The sequence below is a fragment of the Parasteatoda tepidariorum genome, chromosome 1 (genome assembly GCF_982258835.1).
Source record: "Parasteatoda tepidariorum strain Cologne lab strain chromosome 1, Ptep-v5.0, whole genome shotgun sequence".
Classification (NCBI taxonomy): domain Eukaryota; kingdom Metazoa; phylum Arthropoda; class Arachnida; order Araneae; family Theridiidae; genus Parasteatoda; species Parasteatoda tepidariorum.
The window spans coordinates 41,702,368-41,724,574 of NC_141755.1; the positions used below are offsets into that span (position 1 = coordinate 41,702,368).

The window sequence follows — 22,207 nt, forward strand, 5'->3', positions numbered from 1 at the left end:
CGGCATACATTAACAAACAAACCGTTCTACTTATACCTGTTGCCACATATCCTGTACTACTGTGACATTTTTCGGCAATGCGATATAATCATACTTATGTGAAACATACAGGTAGATAATTAGTAACTAAAATCAATAAAATTTCAAAACTAATTAAATGGAATAATATACATAATTTGAGCCGTGGTGGCTCAGGGGATAAAGCGTTCGCCTTCCAATGAGGTGAACCGAGTTCGAATCCCACCGATGGCTGGTCGATTCGAATTCTGCGCCCGGCTCGCACCGACCATAGTGCTGACGTGAAATATCCTCATTGGCAGAATGATCATTTGTTAGTGTCCCCTTGCCGTTATGCTAATCGTGGGAGCTTTTTGTGGTTTTCTTCTCTTTGTAACGCAAATGCGGTCTAGTTCCATCAAAAAGTCCTTCACGAAGATAAAATTTCTCCCAATACTTCATCCAGGAGTTCCCTTGTCTTTTGGATTGGATTCAAAATTACAAGGCTGCAATTGAACCTAAATACTAGTTGTAAACTCAAAATTGGGTCGGCGGTTCAACGACGGTTACAAAATAAAATATATATAATATGAATTTGTTGATTATGGTCTTAGAAATTTTATTCAAAATATGGGATGCAGTATTTTGTTATTTTTCGAAGAATTGCATAGTTTATATTTTACTTGTGTGTTCAACGTCTTGAGCCCTAAACTTAGGCTCTACTCTCGACATTGATTTAAAATATTCATACCATCTGAATATGTATTTATCTCAATATACTCTATCAAAGAAAAATAAGATACAAAAAAACAAACAAAAAAATGTATTATCTCATTGAAAATATATGCATTTTTCCAAATTAGAAAAGAAATCTGTGAACGCATACATTCATTTACTTTTCAAAAATACCCATCGAGATTTATTTGTACCTAAATGTTAATATACACGATTTGGCTTTTTACGCCTGATGTTAATTCTGAGGGTTTAAATAGTACCTTACAAATTATTTCGATTTAGGTAGTTAAAGAAAATACAATGTATTATAAATTTTTTATGTAGTACATTTTATCAATAACAAAAAAAAGGAAAAATAATTTAAAAATGTGTATTCATTTTCACTAAATTTTTGTATTTATAAATTTGGCATTAAACGAAACAAAGTAGTATTTCTCAACTTCTACATTTTGAAGAAAAAACTGTAGATATGTTTCCTTTAAATTACTATTTCAGAAAATAAATGTCATCATAAAATTATACAATAATCACATTTTTTTATCTTTTAATTGCGATGAAAATCGAAGAAAACATTCAAATAAAATTTTGCATGCACTTTCTATTATATAATTCCGAAGATTTTAAATGTTCGATTATTTTTCAGAAATGTTACATTCGACGACCAAGTTCTCTGACATACTGTATGTTTTTATACGCATGAGGTATTTTTTTTATCCATATCAATAAAGGGAAAAAATGCTTTATAAAAACAGACATCAGCTTTATTTTTATTTGAATAATAATAATAAAAAAAAAAACGTACGACGAAGAATTTGTTCTTGAAATAGAAATTGAAAAGTTACCACCATTGACTTATTTTAAATGTTATATTTCTTCGTGTATTGCTTGAAATGAAAAGCAAAAGTAACCTGAATTGAAAAAGAAATCAACTTGTCAAGAAAGTCGATAAAACCGAATCCTTCATCCAACTTCAGTTCAGATGATAGAAATCAATTTATATATCTACAGATTGAGCGATAAGGAATTGATACCATCTCCAAAACCTAAACACTACCCCCGTTTTCCCTTACAGGAGAGAGAGTTTTTCCGACTCAACTTCTATTTCTACTATTTTTTTTATATTTCTTTTCTTGATTTTTGTATATATTTCATTATATGTTTTCTACTTGGAAGGGAACTTTCGGCGAATAGCAAGCGGAAAAATTCTGAACGACAGAAAGATTAATCGCTTTTTCACACATCTTTGAGAAGTAGGGAGAAAAGTTGAGAAAAAGAAGAAATTACAGGCAAAAGAAAACTAACAGTTTGAGTAGTATTTTTTGGGGGTGAGAAATTCTTTTTTTTTTTTTATATTCTAAGTTTTTCATCTAGAAGGAAGAAGTGAGAGAATTGCTTTGCGAAGAACCATCTCTGTTTTTCGCCATTTCGATCTACCTACTTATTTCGTTCCGAAAATACTATAGCAATTTTACGCATTTGTTCTTTTCACAATCTTATTTTACGTGTAAAAAGAAAAAAAAGTTTTTTTTCCGGAGTCTTTACTTTAAAAAAATGAAAGATGAGTTTAAGAGTTTTATAAATTTATGTAATCCAATTCTATGACATTTATGATAATTGTGTACAAATCTGCAAGCAGAATCTCTTCAAAAGTACGCTGAGTAGAATGATAAAAACACAAATTTTATGAATAGCAGTTTTTTGGAATACGAAGTCCATTTTCGATATTAGTTTTTAACTATTTCCAAATACGAAATGTTCTTAAAAAATACGATACATGGTTATTCATAATTCCCTCCGGGGTTTCGAAGCGTTATAGTAAAAAAAAGGAAGACGAATATGAAAAAAAGAAACATATGAAATTATTCCGAAACTATTCAAGTTTTACTTACATACATTACAGGTGTTCTATGTGTGAACCCTTGGTCACACGGCATACATCAATGCGATAGTCCAGTTCTTGCCCGGAGGGAATTATGAATAACCCTGTATTTAAAATTATCTCTATTTGTCTACTATTTTAAAAACGAATATTGAAAGTATCTTTTGCATTTGAAAGACATACTAAGGTTTTATTTGAAACTATGGCTTTCATTTGTGTTTGGGCATACTAAAGGGAGTTTTGCAATCACTATTTTAAAAAAAAATCGGAAAATAATATTTTTAACTAAATATTTCTTTCATGATAAGATAGATGAGAGAGGCAGTATCATATTTAACCAATTTTATGAGAGTATTCCTGACTTGTTAGATGGAATTTACAGCTCTCTAGCCCCTCCCAATCAAGGTTTACTAGGACCAAGGCGTATTACTTTTTGAGGGTACTCCAATATACTAGATCACGATTGAGGCGTACTCCAATACATGTACGCCTGGACTAGGACATTAAGGGCACTGGACGTTCAAAATGAGAAAAATCCTTCAAAAATCCATAATTTGTTTTTTTGGGATATTAAAACACTTGACTAATCGGCAACAAAACGTGTTTAAATTAGAGTTTTTCTTACCTTTCTAGCTACAGTTCTACCTGCTGCTAAGTTCTACATTGGTGAAGTTTTAGATTAGCTAAGTTTTGTAACCGCGAAGTTATGGATCGGCGAAGTTTGCGCTGCAAAAGATTTGTCTAGCAAAGATTTGGCAGTGAAGTTTTGACCCCGAACACGTTTCGACATGCTTTTCATAGTGGCTTTTATCCGTCCAAACAGCCAACTTAAAGTCCTGCAAGTTAAACTATATAAAGATACAAATTAAAGGGAAAAAAAATCTAAAATAAATAAATAAATAAAAATTAAAAAAATTTACATTTTTTAGATTAGTTAAAAACATTAAAGGCTTAAAAGCAAGTAATTGATAATATTTAAAGACCGATTGAAAAAAAATTAAGTTAATTAATTTAGTGAATTAAGCGGAAATGATTTCTTCTACAAACCAAACATTCAGTATTTTAAATCAACATAATTATTAGAGCTACCAACTACGATCCCAATATTCTAATGGAAACTAATTCCTAAAAATGAAAAAAATCTTGAGATTATTTAGTCAAAAGAACATAGTTACGGTACAACGACTCTTAAATTATTTTTATAAAAGAATCTTTTTAATTGTTCAACAATTCCGTACAATAATTAAGGATAATTATATAGAAAATATTTCTGAAAGGTTTTGGAATAATTAGTGAAAAAATGACTGAAAACCTTTTCATAGTGTTAAAACATTAAATTTGAACTTATATTTCTAAGAGGATAAAAGATATTCTTAGAAATTATTTCTAATTTAAAAAGCTATTGTTTCTAAAACTTTTTTAAATTTATGTATGACGTACTCTGAAGTTCATAATGCTAGTTTTATTACGAATAATTAGTTTGAAGGAAGGGATCATCGTGTAATGGAATTTTGATCAAAATTTACTTTTTTTTTTATAGATCTTGAAATTTTTTGAAAAAGTTTAAATATTTTTTTTAACTTTATGAAGTGCAAAGATCGTTGCATTCTTTTACTGTCAATTTCTGCTTCTTATTGAATTCTACACCAAACACAAAGAATTGGAAAATGGACTAATTGTGGTTCGTACAAAACTAATATAAGATAAATCTGTAACAAAATTTAATTCTTTTTTTTTATTTGTATTGTTTTATAGCTTCTCTTTATTGTTTATTGATTTTAAGCTTCGTACTTGAGAACTTTATCTCGAAGCTCTTAATTTTGAGTTTGATAATCATATCTTTTTCAAACTACTCACACTGGCTCTTTTTCCACAAAAGAACGACACTGAAAAAAAAAAAGATTCTTGTAAGAAATATTTTTTTAGTAAAAAAAAGTATTTCGAATGATTTTATGAGTCTATTCACTGAGAAAGATTGCTATTTTTGTTCGTAATTATAAAAGAAAATGAAAAGAAGTTCGAAAGCTTCCCAGCAAAGCACAGAAGGTACGGTACAGAAAGAAAAAAAAAATGCAAGACAGAGCAAGAAGGATCACAAAAATAAACAGAAAACGATAACATAAAAAAAATTGCCGGCTGCCTAATAAGAAATGAAGTGAAGGGAGAAGTTGGAGGCGTGGTTATGCTAGTGATCGGATACTGATGGGTAGGAAGTAAAAAATAATAACAATAAAAACACATACCAAGAATGAGAGGGGGTAAAAAAAAACACAAAGCGATCTGTGGGACGAAACAAAAAAGCAATAATAAAGAAAAAAATATAAGTACGTGAAAAAGAGGGTTAGACAGACTACGGACTCATTTATCACTGTCAGAAGGAAAGGAGAAACTTCAGTGGATCTGTTCTTTGCCGCTCCTCCCTGCTCCGCATCTTCTCCAGGATCACAACGGATCCCATAAAATGCCAGTGACATCTGCTGTGGGGAATACGCACCTAGAAACTGTAACATCCCCCTTCGATGCTTCGTCATCGTTTGCACAAATATAGAAGAATTTTATTTCTTTTGATTGCTGCTATTTTTTTTCCTACCCTTTCTAGGCTAGCGACAACTGAATCTGTGGCAAGTTGTTTTTTCCTCATTGTCCAGTTTATTTGCGCGGTCAATTTGGTGGCTCAATTAATGGGATTATTTTGTCTTCTGGGTTGAAATTTAGGAATTGCATTTAACAATTATAAGAAAAATCTACATTAGGATTTTATTGATGTTAGCGTTTTGCTTAAAAGGGGAAGTCTTTGTTGTCGATTATTGTTGTGCACTTTATTTTGTAACATTTATTTTTCATCTTCTTACTGTGCATAAAAATCTAATGACGCTGTCTCAATTTTCCATAGTTGTCAATATATTCTTATTGGCTGGAATAATCCCATGGTAGAATCCAGTTTTCCCACATTAATTTTCATATTGGTTTGGTTGTCATCAGCATTAAATTGATATAAATCATAAAGTTATTGTTTCCTTATTCACCTTATTCTCGATCGTGTTTCATGTTCTCCACGGTAGGGGGCAGTATTTTTAGAGGTTCTTTCAACTTCCGGTAGATTCAGGTAGAAGAATTTCTGCTGATGTAAACTAAATTGCGTAAATCCACATCTGAATGATCAGGTAATTGTATATCAATATAGGATAATTTCCCAAAGTACTTTTTTTCATATCTTCATCTGATATTTTAAAATATGAAGAACACATTTTTTCGCAAAAATATGGCACAAAAATTCACCATCCATCCTAAAAAAACAAACAAGCCATCCCGGAAGTCTTGAGTCCCTCTTCTGACGTCATAGCATTGTCGTGACTATGCTATGCATTCCGGGGTTTGTTTGTATATACTGGGGTTACTCAGTTATTCTGAATTTAATTTTGGTGCCATATTTTTGCGAAAAAATATGTTCTTCATTTTTTAAAATATCAAATGAAGATATGAAAAAAAGTATTTTGGGAAATCATCCTACATTGATATGCAATTACCTGATCATTGAGATGTGGATTTACGCAATTTAGTTTACATCAGCAGAAATTCTTCCACCGGAATTTGAAACAACCTCTACAAATACTGCCCCCTACCGTGGAGAACACGAAACACGATCGAGAATAAGGTGAGTAAATATTTTTGTTTCCCTAATTTAAAGGTTAAAAGTACTTTTACTGTTATTATTATGTTTTTGATTTTGTTTAATTTCAAAATTAAGAGTTTAGGAGGATTGTTTTTTTTTTAATTATTATTATTGCCATAATCATGCTGTTGGTCATAAAACTGTGGTGCTTTAACTTTCATGACCTTCTGATTTACAAAAGGTTGTTGTGAGAATGTTTTAAAATTGAATATGAAGTTAAGATATATTTAAGAATCCATTTACAAGCACTTAATATGTGAATAAAATTATTTTTATTCCACGTAGTGTAAGTTATTTGCACATGTTCTTTATTGACATGAGACAACGAAAGCAAAAAAAAAAATAAATAAATAAATAAATAGAAGAAACTGAACAAGATAAGATAAAAAAAAGGTTTAGTTTTCCCCACAAACAACTTTAAGTAAGTCCTCATGAAGATGAAACGAATTCAAAAAGGAGGAAAACAGGAAAAAGACAACATGAAAAAGAAGAATAAGTTGTGAAAAAGTTTTCGAAGAAAGATTCGAAAAGAATTCTAAAAACATTTCTTCTCTTGCTTTTTTATGTATTTTTTCCCTTCTTTTTTCTAGTAGAAAGTCGTTTCTAGTTAAAGCATTACGTGGAATGATTATCAAAGCAATTCCCTTATGTAGACATTTCAAACAGATTTGTTGAAAACTGGTTGAATAATGGATTAAAATCAGAGTTAAAAAGTTTTTAGTTGAACGTAAATTTTTTTTATTTAAGAATAAGTTTTAATGAGTTATTGTATAAATCAACTGTTTCTACTAAATAAGGTTTTTCTCAATTTTTGAAAATTCAGTTTTATATTGTGTAAATTGTTTACATAGTCTTAAATTTTTATATTTTATTAATTAGTTTTATTTGTAACTACGGGCTCTTTTAAGTCTGATTTAAATGTAAAAAAAATATTGTTTTATATTTATTATTTGAACTTATAATCAATATATTAAATCTATTATTTTTTCGAATACCGTATAAATATAATTTTTGAATATCTAGTGTGTGAAAAGTAAGGAAGAAACTATTATATAAGTAAAAATATTTACATAGTTTACTTTTTATAAAGTTTATATATTTATTAAATAAAATCGTAAATATTGTAGATAACATTTTATTTCTTTCGTTTTTTTTGTTCGTTTTGTTCGACAAACTCAGTGGTAAATACATTTTTAATTAAATAAAACCATAACTAATGCGTATTAGTCATACCTCTATTAGTCAAGTTTGATGATGTCATCAACGAAATTTATTAGTAAGGACAGATAGTGCCTTTACGACAATTTGGCGTGGAAGCGTCTGACATTTCAGAACTTTTAAAATAGCAAATAGAAAAGCAATAAGGATGTATAAAGCATATTTAACTGAAGGTAGCACAAGAAACTTCAACTTAAGAGAACATGGATCCCCCCTCTCCAAAAGTAATGAATAAATTTGGCGACGGAAAATTGAAGCAGATTGTGCAGAAAAATAGGGAAAAGCAAACTATTAACAGCTCTACAAACTTTCTGCGAAAGGTTTCAATTTATACTCACAGGAACGAAGATTTATTGCAGAGCAATTCTAAGAGAACTTAGATTTCTTTTGCTTGAAATTCTATAAAGTACTAAACATTAAATAAAGTGACAAAGCTATTTGGCCTGTATTTTTTTTTTTGAAATATAAAGGTTAAAACTAAAATTGTGTGGTACAGAAAGCGTAAAATTACGGAAAATAAACGGATAGCTTTCTTCTAATCCGCCAAGATGCCACGGCGAGTTTCATTACACATTTCGTCCAATTTAACTGTGAGAAATAAATACTAAAATCTCACGTAACCCTTCTTCGTTTTTGACGAAACCATTTTCTTGTATTTGCTCCGAGAGAACATTTTGTCAAAGGGGCGAAAAAACTATCACCACCTTTTCGAGGAAATGGATTTTATGACAAGTAAATAACTCTCGTCGTTATTTTTCGAAAAAAAAAATACGGGTGGAATTGTTGATCACTTTTTTGAGGGCACCATACACGTGAATCAACGTCACCCCTGCAACACAAGGATGGATAGAACAGAGGAATAAATTGCACCATTCCCGAAGCGGGATCTTGAAGTGGGTATGAGGTTAACTCCTTAACCACCATACAGCACAGTCGGCTGACATCGTGATTTTACTTTCGATTGTCTAGCATTCATTTTAGCTATCTCTCACAATGCACTGCTATGGAGCCACGATGGCTCAGAGGAAAGAGCGTTCGCTTTCCAATGCGGCGAACCGGGTTTGATTCCCAGTCGATAAAAATCCCGCACCGACCACAGTGCTGACGTGAAATATCCTCAGTAGTAGACAGATCATGGGTTTGAGTCCCCTTGCCATTAGGCTAACAGTGGGATGTTCTCGTAGTCTTCCTCTCCATATAACTCAAATTCGGGTTAGCTCCATCAAAAAGTCCTCCACGACGGCAAATTTCTTCTCCACGACGGCAAATTTCTTCCAATACTCGATCCTGGAGTTCCCTTGTCTTCTGGATTGGGTTCAAAATTACAAGGCTATGGGGTTGAACATTAGTAGTCGTAAACCCATAAAATTGTATCGGCTTTTCAAAGAGTGTTATAAAATAGAAATAAAAATGCACTTCGACGAAGTTCCAATTTAAGGAAACATTTTCGTCATACAATCGCTCTTCATCCCAAATCACTTTATTTCATGACGAAATGATTCTCAAAGTTAACAAAATGCAACTCAAGGATTGCAGAATCGTCAAAAGTGAGAGTTTAATTTTTGAGAGTACTTGTAACTATCCTCACTGTATTACGGGAGGGTAGTGAGTTAGTTTATTATACAGATTCTCCGGATTTGAGTCATGCGGATAACTTAAGTAGATTTTCTTACCGTAAATTGTAACCGTTAAATATTGTATTTTAAATTTTTAAAAAAAAATCAAAAAATGGCACCTTGAGTACTTTTTTTGAGTTAATTTTTAGGTATTTTTTAATGTAGATTCTTCCTCTCCCCCTTTGAATAAAGAATGAATGTATTAATACTGCATTAGATAAATTTTTCTTCTAAGAAATTGTAATTTTTTTAATGCAGCCAGCCTTCATGTATAAAAGTTCTTTTACTCGATTCAAATAAAAGAAATAATTTTTTTATCATTCCTGCAGATATAGATGAACATATTCCATCTCTGGAATAATCGGGATTCTTATGATCCGTTTCGAATTGTCTTCAGTTAAAAGTCAATGGCACAAGACCAACGTCCGCAATTCCGTAAAGGTCCGACAGAACGACTTCGAAATGTCCTTTTTCCGCCGTAATTCATCCAGTTTCCGATATCGTAATCCGTTCCGGTTTCCTCTCCAGGGCGAGTGACAAAGTCCCGGAGAAGTATAAAAATAATCATAACCATTTCAGGAGAAGAAATACGGTGACCCTTCCGAATGGATGTTACGATTTTTATGTACCGCTGCTCCCCCGATATATAAAAGGAAGTCATATATATTTGTAAGGGAATTGGAAATAAAAAGGCGCTGTGGGGATTTTTGTGGCCCTGGATATTAGGCTGTGCTGTTTCCGAAAAAGTATTCCAACTCAGCTGTGGTCTACTGATTATGACGTCATTCAGAGAGCGTTTATGGATGGAAGAAAACTAGAGAAGAGTGGCTTAAGTACAATTGTACGAAGAAAGCTCGCGAATTATTGGGAAATATTTAAAGGATAGGTTTTGATCAGCGGTCGGAAAAACTACATTATTTTTGTAGTTTACTACAACAGTAATTACTTTGTTACAAATGTAGTTAACTACAACTACTTATTTTAAATGTAGTGATTACAAACTACCTTTAAATGGTGACTACTCTTCTACTTTGAGAAGACGAACGAAATGGAGAACTGTATTTACACTTATGTTCAAAATGGTTTTGAATAAGATATTGGCTTACGTTAAATGTAAGGAAATAATTAAGAAATATTTATTCATGTTTACATGAGTCAGGTTTGCTATTCCAAAACACTTCTATGACAAGAAGGACATTAGTCATTTGCCATATTAAACTTAACTGTTTGTGTTATTAACAAAATTTGATTTTTCATATTACTTCAATGAATTCTGCATAAATTTAATATAAGATAATAAGCGAAAAATATATTGGAAAATAATATATTTATCTTCCAATTTGTTAATGTAAAACTGTTGATAATGTTTTTATTATAATTTCGTGACACTTTTTCTTCTAAGTTTCAAATCAATAATAAAAATAATAATTGGTTTCGATTGCATAAAAGCTGATAGTTTGATATAAATGAGGCAATTTCAACGATTAAAAAGTTATATGACATATTGATTAAACAAAAATGTAAAGAAAAAGCGAAAATAGAGTAATATTACAGTGTAATATTAATATTTTATTATTAATACAGAGTGATATTACATACATTAACTGATTTTTCTGATTCAAAATACTGTTTTTAATGAAAATTTACTAAAATTTTTAGTTGAATCTGAAATATATTACTAATCCATAACTCTTTTATTTTGAAAATGAATTAAACATAAAATTTATCAGTTATTTTTCAAAAAAAAAAAGACAGATTTAACAGAAACAATTTTCATGTGAATTATAAATAAACTATATATTAACAATTTTATTTCATTTATATATTTTTTTATCGATGATTAAATTTGAAGTACTCAATTAAATATGCTATTTAATGTTCATTTTGGTTTGAAATGTATGATATTCAGTATAAATTTCATAATTTCAATATAATAAATTTGAAAAAGTATATCAAAGCCTTTTCTAATATATTTTGATACAGATATATAAGTAACTGCAGAGAAAATATTAAAAAAAATAATTGTAATAATTATATGGCATTATAATAATACTTAAATGGTAGGAAAAATAGAAAAGAAAAATAATTATAACAGCTTGTTAATCTTATAACGCATTACAGTAATACATTTACGTGCTCTAAAAGCAGAGTTATATTAGAATATGACTTTTTCCCTGTGCTCGGGAAAATGTTGAATTGAATAAATTCTGATAACTGAATTACTTCACTTTCTTTCAAAAATCTCCTGCAACTCCAGTGAAAAGGAAAGCTTCAATGGAGTTCAACACTGCTTTATTCGCTTTTCGAGACCCATGCACTCTCTAAAAGTTATTTTATTTATTTTCCACGAAAAAGATTTATAGAAATATTTCCGAATGCTCTTATAGATATTTTTATTTCCAAATATTCGAACCATTTTATGCAGCTGTCGGGGGTGGGCTGAGTTTTTTTTTTATGTCTTTCGGATGTCGAACAAAAAAGTTGTTATCCTACTTTTATCGAGATTACATATGCATTAAAGAACGGAAAGTTCTAGATAAAACACATAATCTTGTGCCATATTTGTTTGAGAATAGTGTTATGTACATCGTATTATTAGTCGTATCGTATTATTTATTACGAAACTTTAATAATGATCGAGAATGAATTGTTTAAATTTGCAAATTAAAATTTGTGTATCAAATAAATAATCGAGTCTTGTTATGACATAAATGAAATTATTATAAAACTGTTATCTAGTTAAAGTTTGAAATCTGCTTTTTCGCAGAGTGGATATAGACCAGTAAAAAGTTAGGGGATTTTATCAATTCGGATAACTAAATTGCTTTTTTAATTGCTTGTGTTCAATTCAAATTGCTATTAGTATTTAATAATACATTTTGCTTATAAAAATAGGCATAACTAAATAATTACGAATTAAAATTTTATACTAATAACTATATCTATTTTATATTGAACCAAATAATCAAAATTAATAATTAACTAAAAAATTAATAATGAAAATTATAATTAAAAATTATAAAATCAGGAAAATTTGATAAAAATCACTCTAGAAAATTCAAGGATTTTTCCTAGTTGTTAATGGCCACTCTGTTTTAACTTAAACAAATTTTACTCGATTTTAATTCAAAAAAACTGAACAAAATTATAATAATAGCATTGTAATATATTTAGGTTTTCCCACTAAAGTTGAAAAACGTTCCATTGTAATTTAATTTAAATTTTTAATGGGTTTTTGATTAAAATATTTTTAACTTTTAAATAATATTAAAGATGATTTTGAAAAACTAAATTGTATCGACATTTTATAGCAATATATAATGATAAATCTGTCTGATTAAGCCTTCATTTTTTTACCTATTTGTATGCAGAACCATGGGTTAACTCTTTCCAGTTCACTCAAACAACTAACACGTGATTAACTCTTTTTCTTCTGTATTATTTTTGACAAAAAATTAATAAAAAAAATTTATCTGTTTTGATGGCGCAAAAAAAGGATTTTTTTAGTAGAAAATCTATTGAATTCTTTCAAATATAAATTTCAATGTAATGTAACTTTTAATTTCTTTAAAAAATAAAAAAAACAAAGAAATTTACTAACATAAAAATTGAACAAAAATACCTCACTTCACTAACCAATTGTAATTAAATAATTAACTTGCATGAGTTAATAATGAGTCAGAAATCTGATACGAAAGGCGATAGTGAACAGAGTGATGTCTTGCTATTTAAAAACAACTATCAAAACTTTCTCTTTATACTCATAAGAAAATTAAGGAAATTCAATTTTCCAAAATTGTTCTGATAGAAGCAGCTTAGGCAGAGAGTGTTAAATACTTTTAGTTATTTTCAAAGATTTATCCTAGATATAATTTATAGCAACACTTTTTTTCTGTTAGTTATAAAATTTTTGAGTGTTTCTTTTTCATTTCTAGTATTATATCAAAAACGTCTAAAGAAAGAGAAAAGATCTCGAAGGAGATTCCAAGAACAATTGGAGTCAGAAGTTAAGAAGAGGGCGCAATACGAAGAAGCTCTAAGAACAACATCTGCAGATACTATACGCCTTCTAAACGGTATGAAATGATAAATTATTCCATGCAATAAAATCTTAAGAGTATTTTGTCAATGGTATGAAATAATAATTTTTTTTAAAGTTACGCATTTCTAAAGTCTCAGAAGTGTTATATTAGCGGCATGAAATGGTTAATTGTTTCATGTAACACATTTTTGAAATCTCAGGAGTTTTTGATAATGGTATGAAATGGTAAATTATTTTATGTAACGCATTTTTTAAATTTCGAGAGTGTTATTTTAACGTTATGAAATGTTAAATTGTTTTATTCAATGCATTTTTAAATCCGAAGAGTGTTATGTGAACGGAATTATTTTATGCAACGCATTTTTTGAATTTTAGAAGTGTTAATGGAGTCCTTTTTCTGAATTAAATATCCTTCAAAAATGTTTCCTGTGATGAAACTAAAAATGGTTTTAGTCATAATTCTTTGGACGAACATTTTAATGAAAAGTTAAGAAGAGTTTTTTTGAAGACAGAATTATAAAAATCAGAGCCTATAAAAATTTTTATTGGTTCTTCTTAACACGTGGAACTCCAAAGTAAAGATTAATCTCAATTTTTAATATAAATATAGATTATCAAATTATAAATTTCAAAAATGGCCCAGAGGGTGTGACTGCTGGACTAAGCCCCCACAGGACACCTCCGAAAATCAAAAATGCGAGTGTCGTCCTGTATACATTAAAACAGTTTTTCCCAGGAAAGTTAAGGCATTCCATATAGTGGCTGATAATTGATTTAATTTACTACCAAATCTCTTTTTCTTAGTCTTACTCATTCAAATGTATTGGCGACAAAAGAAAGTGTGAGAAATAATAATGAATATTAATGAATTCAAACATTAGCAACCATATAACAGTTTAAGAAATTCTGGGTTGATTTGTTAGGCACATGTAGAGGGGAATCTCTAAAAATAGATTTTATTCCGCACTCAATTCAAGGATGTGGTATTAAAAGATTACCGAGTGTATTAATGATTTTAATTTACTGAGAAAAATATTAAATAACGTAACAATTTAGTTTTTAAATATTAGGAAATATGTAATGCATCATATTTCAGCATGACAAAAAATGATGTTATTTTTAAGTATTTATTAACGCCTTGCCTGCCCTAAAAATTACGTTCATGTTCAATGTTGGCAATATTAGAGATAAGGGCCGGGATAGCCTGGTTGGTTGGACACTGGGCCCATGTCCTAAAGGGCGTGGGTTTGATCCCGTTGGCCGAAGACTCCCAGTGATAAATGGTGACTGATGCAAGTTAAATCTGTAGAGTCACAAAGTTATCCATGTTCCCATAGCAAACCATACCTCGTGGAAAAAGTAATTTTGCATGGCAAAGTGTGAAATTTGGGAGAAATTGATCCAGGAGTTTCCTTGTCTTCTGGATTAGTTCAAAATTACAAGGCTATGGAGTTGAAGATTAATAGTCGTAAACCCAAAATTGGGTAGGCTGTTCAACGACGGTTATAAAATATTAGAGATAAAAAAGATAATAGATTTCCTCAATTATCTTGAACATCGCTTACTTTAAAAATTATGTAAGTTTACATTATTTACAATATAACTATGAAAGGTAGGCCTGTATGCCTTAGTGCTATTTTCAATTAAATGTACTAGCTGAACCTTGCTTGAATATAAAAATTATGTGTGTTCACAATGCCGACTTTACAAATATGAATGTAAAAAAATCGATTATTAGTTCTTAATTATTCGTTATTATTAGTTATTTTAAATATTCTTTCTTTAAATTAAAATTAATATTTCCCCAAAAAGTGGTGTGCATTCACAATGCCAATATGATGTACAGGCTATCAATATTTGGTGATATTTTTAAATATTCTTTCTTTGTATTTAATTTCAAAATGGCTTGTTCTAATAATAATGCATATTCACTATATCAGCATATTCACTATATCAGCAATGCAATATTGATATACAAAATATAGCTTATTTAATCTTTGATGTTATTGTTTGGAAAATTCTTTAATATAAGATATTTAATTTGTACCTCGCTTGAATTAAGAACTATTTTTTATTTGTTCAAACACAATTTTCTTAAAACAAATTCATGAGCAAATAATGACAAAAAGCTCCATAATTTAATTTGTTCTTCATTTTATTTTTCGCTCGAAATCATATTTCAAACATTTAATTAAGAACTTTCGGAGTATATTAATGGTGATAAAATATCTCTAAATTTGAAATACGACAGTAAAGAGATTAATACATCTCTCTTTTACGAAAAAAAAAAAATCTCTTTATTTATATGCGTGCTGTTTTAAAAAAAAAGGGAAAAAAACACACAACCTAAATAAACATAATGAGTCTGAGTTTTTTTATTTTCTACAAGCCCGAAAAATAACCCATCATTTAAACTGAAAGTACCGTTTCCTCAACTTTAATGAGGTATTAGTGGTGCTGCATGAAATCTACGCCGAATTATATAATCATCTGTCAGAGGACAAACACAGCGTTCGCAATTAAACGCATCGTTAAAAAATATTTTACAATGCTTTTTGCATTCTTTTTTTTTAAATTTATTTATTTGGTTCTTCTGTTTCCCTTTTTGCTTTTAAATCTCCCCTTTCTTTCCAAACTGATTATGTTAAGAATTTAAACAGAAAAGGGAAGTAAAACTTTTTGCAAATACGCAATGTGAAGACAGTATTTGCTGTTCACACATATACACACCCTCTCGGCAAGATTACGGGAATTAATTTATCTTGTTAAATGTAACGCTTTCCCATTCAACCCGAAAACTTTCTTTTCCAAATTCAAAAACAGTTAAAATAAAACTTAACTGGAAAAAATAACTTTTACACGTGATGAAAGGTAGAAAAAAAACAAAGAGAAAAAGGTTTTTAACGCTTTGCAAGTAAAAATATTCGTTTTCTAATTAACTTTTTTCCTTTCTTATTTATTGTGTCGAAAAGAAATGAAAAACTTAGCTTTTTTATGTTTTTGGAGGAGTTTTTTTATGCCATTGCGTTCTTGTTGAAGTTCTGTTTAGCCGAAAAAGAATAAAAACTAACATTCGAACATCTGCTCGTTTTTCCAAAAAAGATCATTTTTACGAGTTCAAATTACCTCGGAATATCTTTATTAGACTATTTTGAGTTAGAACAAGGCATGCTACTCGAATTTGTAGAAAAAAAAAGCATATCTCAAATACTTGGTGCGTGCAAGAAATAAATAAGAACCTGTGTTTTTCTTTAAGATTAGAACAACAAAGGAAATAAATATTACAAGGAAATTATAAAAGGTTTGAAAAAATGGAATCGCTACGAAAACGAATACTACAGATGCAAAAATGAAAAAGAGCAAAAAAGCAAAAAATGGCATATTGAATTTCGAATTTTTCCTTGCTTCTCGTGCAAGTTAACTGAAAGCGATTAGTAATTTTTTTAATGTCGGGTATTAAAAAATCACTGCGTAATTTTATATTTGAGAAATTTTTTTTAAACTCACTAAAAAGAATTTTTTAGATGGGTAGAGAGGAGGAATTAATTCTTTTTGTAAATAAATGAAGTAATGAATACCGAAAGTTTAATTTAAAGTATAAGATTTTTTTTTTAATAACACCATGTCCTTTGTTTATACTTTGCAGAAAGAATAATATTTCAGCGATGATTTATTATTCAATTATTTTCTATAAAAAATGTTTAAAAAAAATAAAATTGATTTATGAAAAAATTATAAAATTATTTAAATTTTTTGTTAAATTATTATGTAAAAAAGATAATTTAAAAAATGTTTTTATTTATAAAAAAATATCAAGTTATTCTCGAATGATACTTTTTTCTTGTAACAGTAATAAATAAAAATTGTATGAAAAAAATCTATTGCTAAACGAAATAAATTTCAAGCGAAAACAGAAGTTTTTAATGAGTCTTAATATAGTCTGTTCAACAAAAATTATTCTGGAGTAATTTGAAGTTGCTGATGATTGATGATGGATAGTTTTTTATTTTTTCATAAATTTCATTAATATTTCAAAGAGTCACAAATATTTATAGATTAGATCATACTGCTTGTTTTTAGGTAAATGTTTCTGATTTCAGAAAGGATTTTCATAGGAAAATTAAATGATTCGAAGATAAGATTCGAAAGTTTTCAGAAATATTCTTTTGAATCTTTTATTTTCACAATATAATCAATTTTTGAGTAAGGCAATTATATGAATTTTCAGTTGGAAATATTTATTTAAGCTTAATCAAATTATGGCATCGAGATATTATACGTTTAATTTAATTCTGATGCGCATGAAACATCAAATGTTACGACAAACGTTCCAAAGAGTGCAAAATAAATAAAGTATATAAATAAATATATAAAAATTAAAAAACTAAATAAAATAACTTCTGCCTAATATTAATTAATTTATTAAAAATGGTAGAAAAACTTCAATAACACATTTTTATACTATTTTAAAATATTTAATTTTAAGTTAAAAAAAATCAAATTCGATTAATTACTGAGTAAAAGAGTTTCAAAAAAGCTTAATTATAAATTTTAATTTTTGTAAAACTGTTTGACCCATTTTGTTCAAATTTTGCATTTAAATTTTAAATTTGTACAGTTCGCCAAAAGAAAAGAAAAGAAGAAAAAAAACGTACAACCCTGAATATTTTTTTGATGTAATGATCGGATCTTCACGTTCTAGGACACAAACTAAATGGTTCCAGGGGGTGACCTTGAATATGTTAATTAATTAGTGCAGACGATATTGTAAATTACGAAATCAGACGCAAAAATATACTTTCATTGAATAAACATTCCTCTTTTTCAGCGGATTCGGATTTCTGACCATCAAAATATAGGGCTAGCCGCAAACTGAGAAATATGGTCCCGATAGTTTGGCTAGGAGAGCGATCCAAAATTTGGATCCCTTAATGCTAAATTTACTTTTTGCATATTTCGCAATATATCGAGGATTTTTTAAGCGAATTAAAAAATTTTTGAACACAATTATAAAATTCGTTTTTCAAAAGATAATTCCATCCAAAAAATAAATTTTAGTAAATATTTATTATTTTTTACCATTTTGTTGAACAATAGTAAAAAAATTTGGAACCGTAAGATAAAACTTTTTACGCCATTTTGAAGTGTGTAATTTTACATAGTAAAGTTCAAAAATTTGGGTGAAATCGGTTGAATAGTTCCTGAGAAATATAAGTCGAAAGTCGAATATTTAAAGTTCTATTTCTCAGGAACTTTTCACCCGATTTCGCCTAAATTTCGTATTTTGTCATGTAAAATTATATATTTTAAAATAACGTAAAATATATATATTTTACAATTACAAAAGTTTTTCCACTATTATTCAGTAATAAAAAAAATACATATTTACTAAAACTTATTTTTTGCATGAAATTATCTTTGGAAAAACGAATTTTATAATTATGCGCATAAATCTTTCAATTCGCCTAAAAAAATCTCGAGATATGATGAAATATGCGAAAAGTAAAATTAACATTAAGGGGTTCAAACTTTGGATAGCTCTGCTGATCAAACTATAGGGACCATATTACCCAGCTTGTAGCTACCCCCTATATTTTGGTGATCAGAAATCCGAATCTGTAGAAAAAAAGTTATGTTTATTCATTTATATATATTTATTGATTTAAATCAGAGAAAAACAAACTCAATCCTATGTCCTGAGTCAATAAAATTAGTTACTATTCAAACTATACTTGCAGTTGAAGAAATATCAAGTATAAACTGACAAATAAACATTTTTTTAAAGTAAAAAAAATTCTTCAAAATAAATATAAAATAATTTTTAACAATTTGTTTAGTAATAACTCTTTTGTATCAATATAATCGAAATTTACTATTGTATAAAACTGAATTTATTTATTATGACTTATGAATAATTTGAAAGCGTGTTTGTTATTTTTATACTTCTGAAAAATAAACTGAAGTGTGTTTAAGTGTAAATTTCCTAAATATCCCGATTTGTTTTTGTTCACTATTATCTTAAGCTAAATATTTTAATTAGAAATCTGGTAAAAAAAAATATTGAAACAAATAAAAATGCCAGCGCATTTACTTTTTAAAATTGCATCACAGATTTAAGCACTTCTCTTTCTTTCGTATTTACTTTTTTTTTTCCTATTAAAAATACCATCGCTTAATCGTGTGTTACTTGGCATATATTAAAAGACAGCACCATACAGAAAAGTGCATTTGCTTCGAAATAAATAAATAAATAAAACATTGAAATGGTAGAAAAAGTTAGGCATAAAAAAAAAACCCTTGCTTCATTTTTTAAACTATATAATTTATCTAATTTTAATTTATTTTTCTCTTCATTCAATGTTAGTTTTTTTTTTATTCTTTTGTTATTTATTTTCAAAGTAACGTACCCCTATTTAAAAAAGCGAAAAAATTGAGTGAAAAAAATTAAAACTCGGACCCGTAAAACTTAATTACAAATTAATATTTTTCTAATCCTCCGTTTCCAAGATTTTTTTTCCCTCCTCGAGTTTTATACGTTTTTTTTCCCTGGAATGTTTTTTTATGCCCCCAACGTTTCGCGTAGCTTTACGTATATTATGATTTGAGCAGAGTATCGCTTCAAACAAGGATAAATTAACCTGTAAAAGTTACAGATTGCGCAAGGCGCCCTTTATTTATGTTAGGCTATCCATTTATAAAAGGTAAAGTATTAGAAGGGAAGTTTTATCGGGAGTTTATACTTTCCTTAATTACTCCTTTTCAGATAGTCTCGTTTCAACCTCACTGATTACTTTATTATCTATCCCTTTAAATAACAACGTTAGTGTTGCAGGTCGCCGAAAAAAATATAGACTTCAAAAGTTGATAACTAATTTTGCTTGAAAAATGTTTTGCAGCGAAAAGTCAGGGTCTATGACTTGGGCTTTGTGTGCACTTTTAATCTTTATGGGTATTTTTTTTCCTGGCAAATTTCAAAGTTTTTTGGACATCGTTTTTTTTTTTTAGTGTTACTTTCTTTTAAATTTCATCAATTTCACTTCAGCAATAAATTATTACAACTTTCAGTTTTTTGTTTAATACCGCTTAGGAAAAAAAAACATTTTAAAGAGATAAATGAAGCTAAAAAATAGGTTTTTGATTATTAATTTGCTAAAGATGTCTTTTAATGTTTTTTTTTATTTAACCTGAATTTTTTTTTTTAAATTTTTGATCAAAAATTATTAATCTTCCTAAACTTTTTAATAAAATTTAAAAATCTGAAAATGTGTAACACAAATTTTTTTGTTAACCGGAGTTTTTTCACGAATTCTATAAAAAATAGAAACTGTATTTTTTTTAAATTTGAAGTTAATATCATGTCATGTGTGTAGAAAAGAAAAACAATAAATTTATATCAAATAATAACGTGAAATTATTTTTCATTATCTACTAGTATTATAAATTGAATGTTTATAAAATTTAAAAAAAATAAAATAAAACTTTTATTATCCGAAATATTGCTATCATTTAATCGTTTGAAGATAAATGACCATTGGAACTAATTAAATAAAATATTTATTCATCAGTAGCGGAATACCTTTTCATCGTAGGCTAAAATAAAAAGTCGTATCAATAAATCCTTAATCATAAATGCGCGATCATGCTCGAAAACATATACCGTAAAAATTATTCAGTTTTATATTCATATTCATTTTTTGGCAATTTTTGCAAGGATTTCCAGGCAATTTCTCGTTATACTAAGCAAAGACGTGTTTAGAAATTTATCTCATCAAGATAAAGATTCACATGATTCATGGGTAAAAGTCCTCCCATAAATTTTATTTTTTTAAAAATCTTAAAATAACATCCTACATTGTCCAAAATTACCGAAAAAGTCTTATAAATCCGATTTTACCCTATACAGCGATGTAGGATATGCAAACAAAACTAGATTGATAAGCATCTAAAATCTCCATTAACTACTGTTTACTTACATTTTATGATTAGCGCTGGTCATATATTTTATTAAACATTAAAATTATTTCAAGCAAAATCGACACACATTCATGTTTTGTATGACGAGTTGTTTAAGTGCGAAAAGTGCTAATCATGCATAAACGCATGATCCTGAACATCCCTGACGATGATCCGATGACATAACATCTCAATTTCGATCGTCTGCAGAGAGAAGGCCCTCTCGGTCCGGTAGTCCGACGATTTACGGGCGAAGTCAAGTACTTTACGGTAGAACAGTTTAACGAGTACCAATACCGCGCATTCTCGATCTCTCTCCAGTCTCATCAAAGTGGTCACCCACCCGCTCACTGACAGCTGCCTGTGATGTTTGACTTTGGTGTTCGAAACTGGAACCGTGTTTAACGATCAATCCATTGCGGAATTTAAAAGATAGATTCAATTATGTTATTCAATTTTAGATCAATAAATAAAGCAAAATATATTCTATTTTGATAATAGTAATCTATTATTAGAATCTTTGTAACACTTGAGGCAAGTTATTGATTATGGTAGTTTTTTTTAATAATTAAAGTTTATTAAAAAAATTCTAATTTGACAAAGAATCCACGATTCGATATTCATCTGTGAATTCTTACAATGCCAAGGATAAGAGAAACACGATACACAGAAGCGACCACGCCCGTGAACTTATTACAGCTCTCGCGATCAGCAATCAAAAGTACGGTGATCTTAATGCAGCTCTTCCGGTTTCTCACGAAACAGCAATGAATCAACTAATGGTATCTGTTTATCGAATTTTGTTACAGATAAAATTCTGGTGGGGGAGTACTGTAGTGTGTCTACCACTACAAAAATTCAATTCCAATTCAATAGTATATAAGACACGTTAACTGAATTCTATGTTGGGGTACCTTTTCATGGATGATTATTCAGGGTGCGTAGCACTTTTAAAAAGTGCTTAAAAGTGCTTCTTTTCGATTTTCGTTTTTTAAAAGCCCTTAAAGGTGCTTTTTTCATAAGGTATTTTTAAAAAGTTCTTAACTTTCCCTTTTCCAAAATTAGACTTTTACCATGTTAATTTTCTCCACGAA

The 22,207-nt window shown here is 28.9% G+C and overlaps 1 protein-coding gene across 6 annotated transcripts in view; it reads left to right on the forward strand.

The window, feature by feature from the left end:
* The window catches only part of LOC107452541 (dachshund homolog 1-like), a 196,893-nt gene that overhangs the window by 158,350 nt on the left and 16,336 nt on the right, over positions 1-22,207 (forward strand). For all 6 annotated transcript variants that reach the window (XM_043042701.3, XM_043042704.3, XM_043042705.3 and 3 more), the window contains 1 exon segment: positions 13,054-13,194. In XM_043042701.3, the coding sequence (XP_042898635.1) occupies positions 13,054-13,194 (141 nt within the window).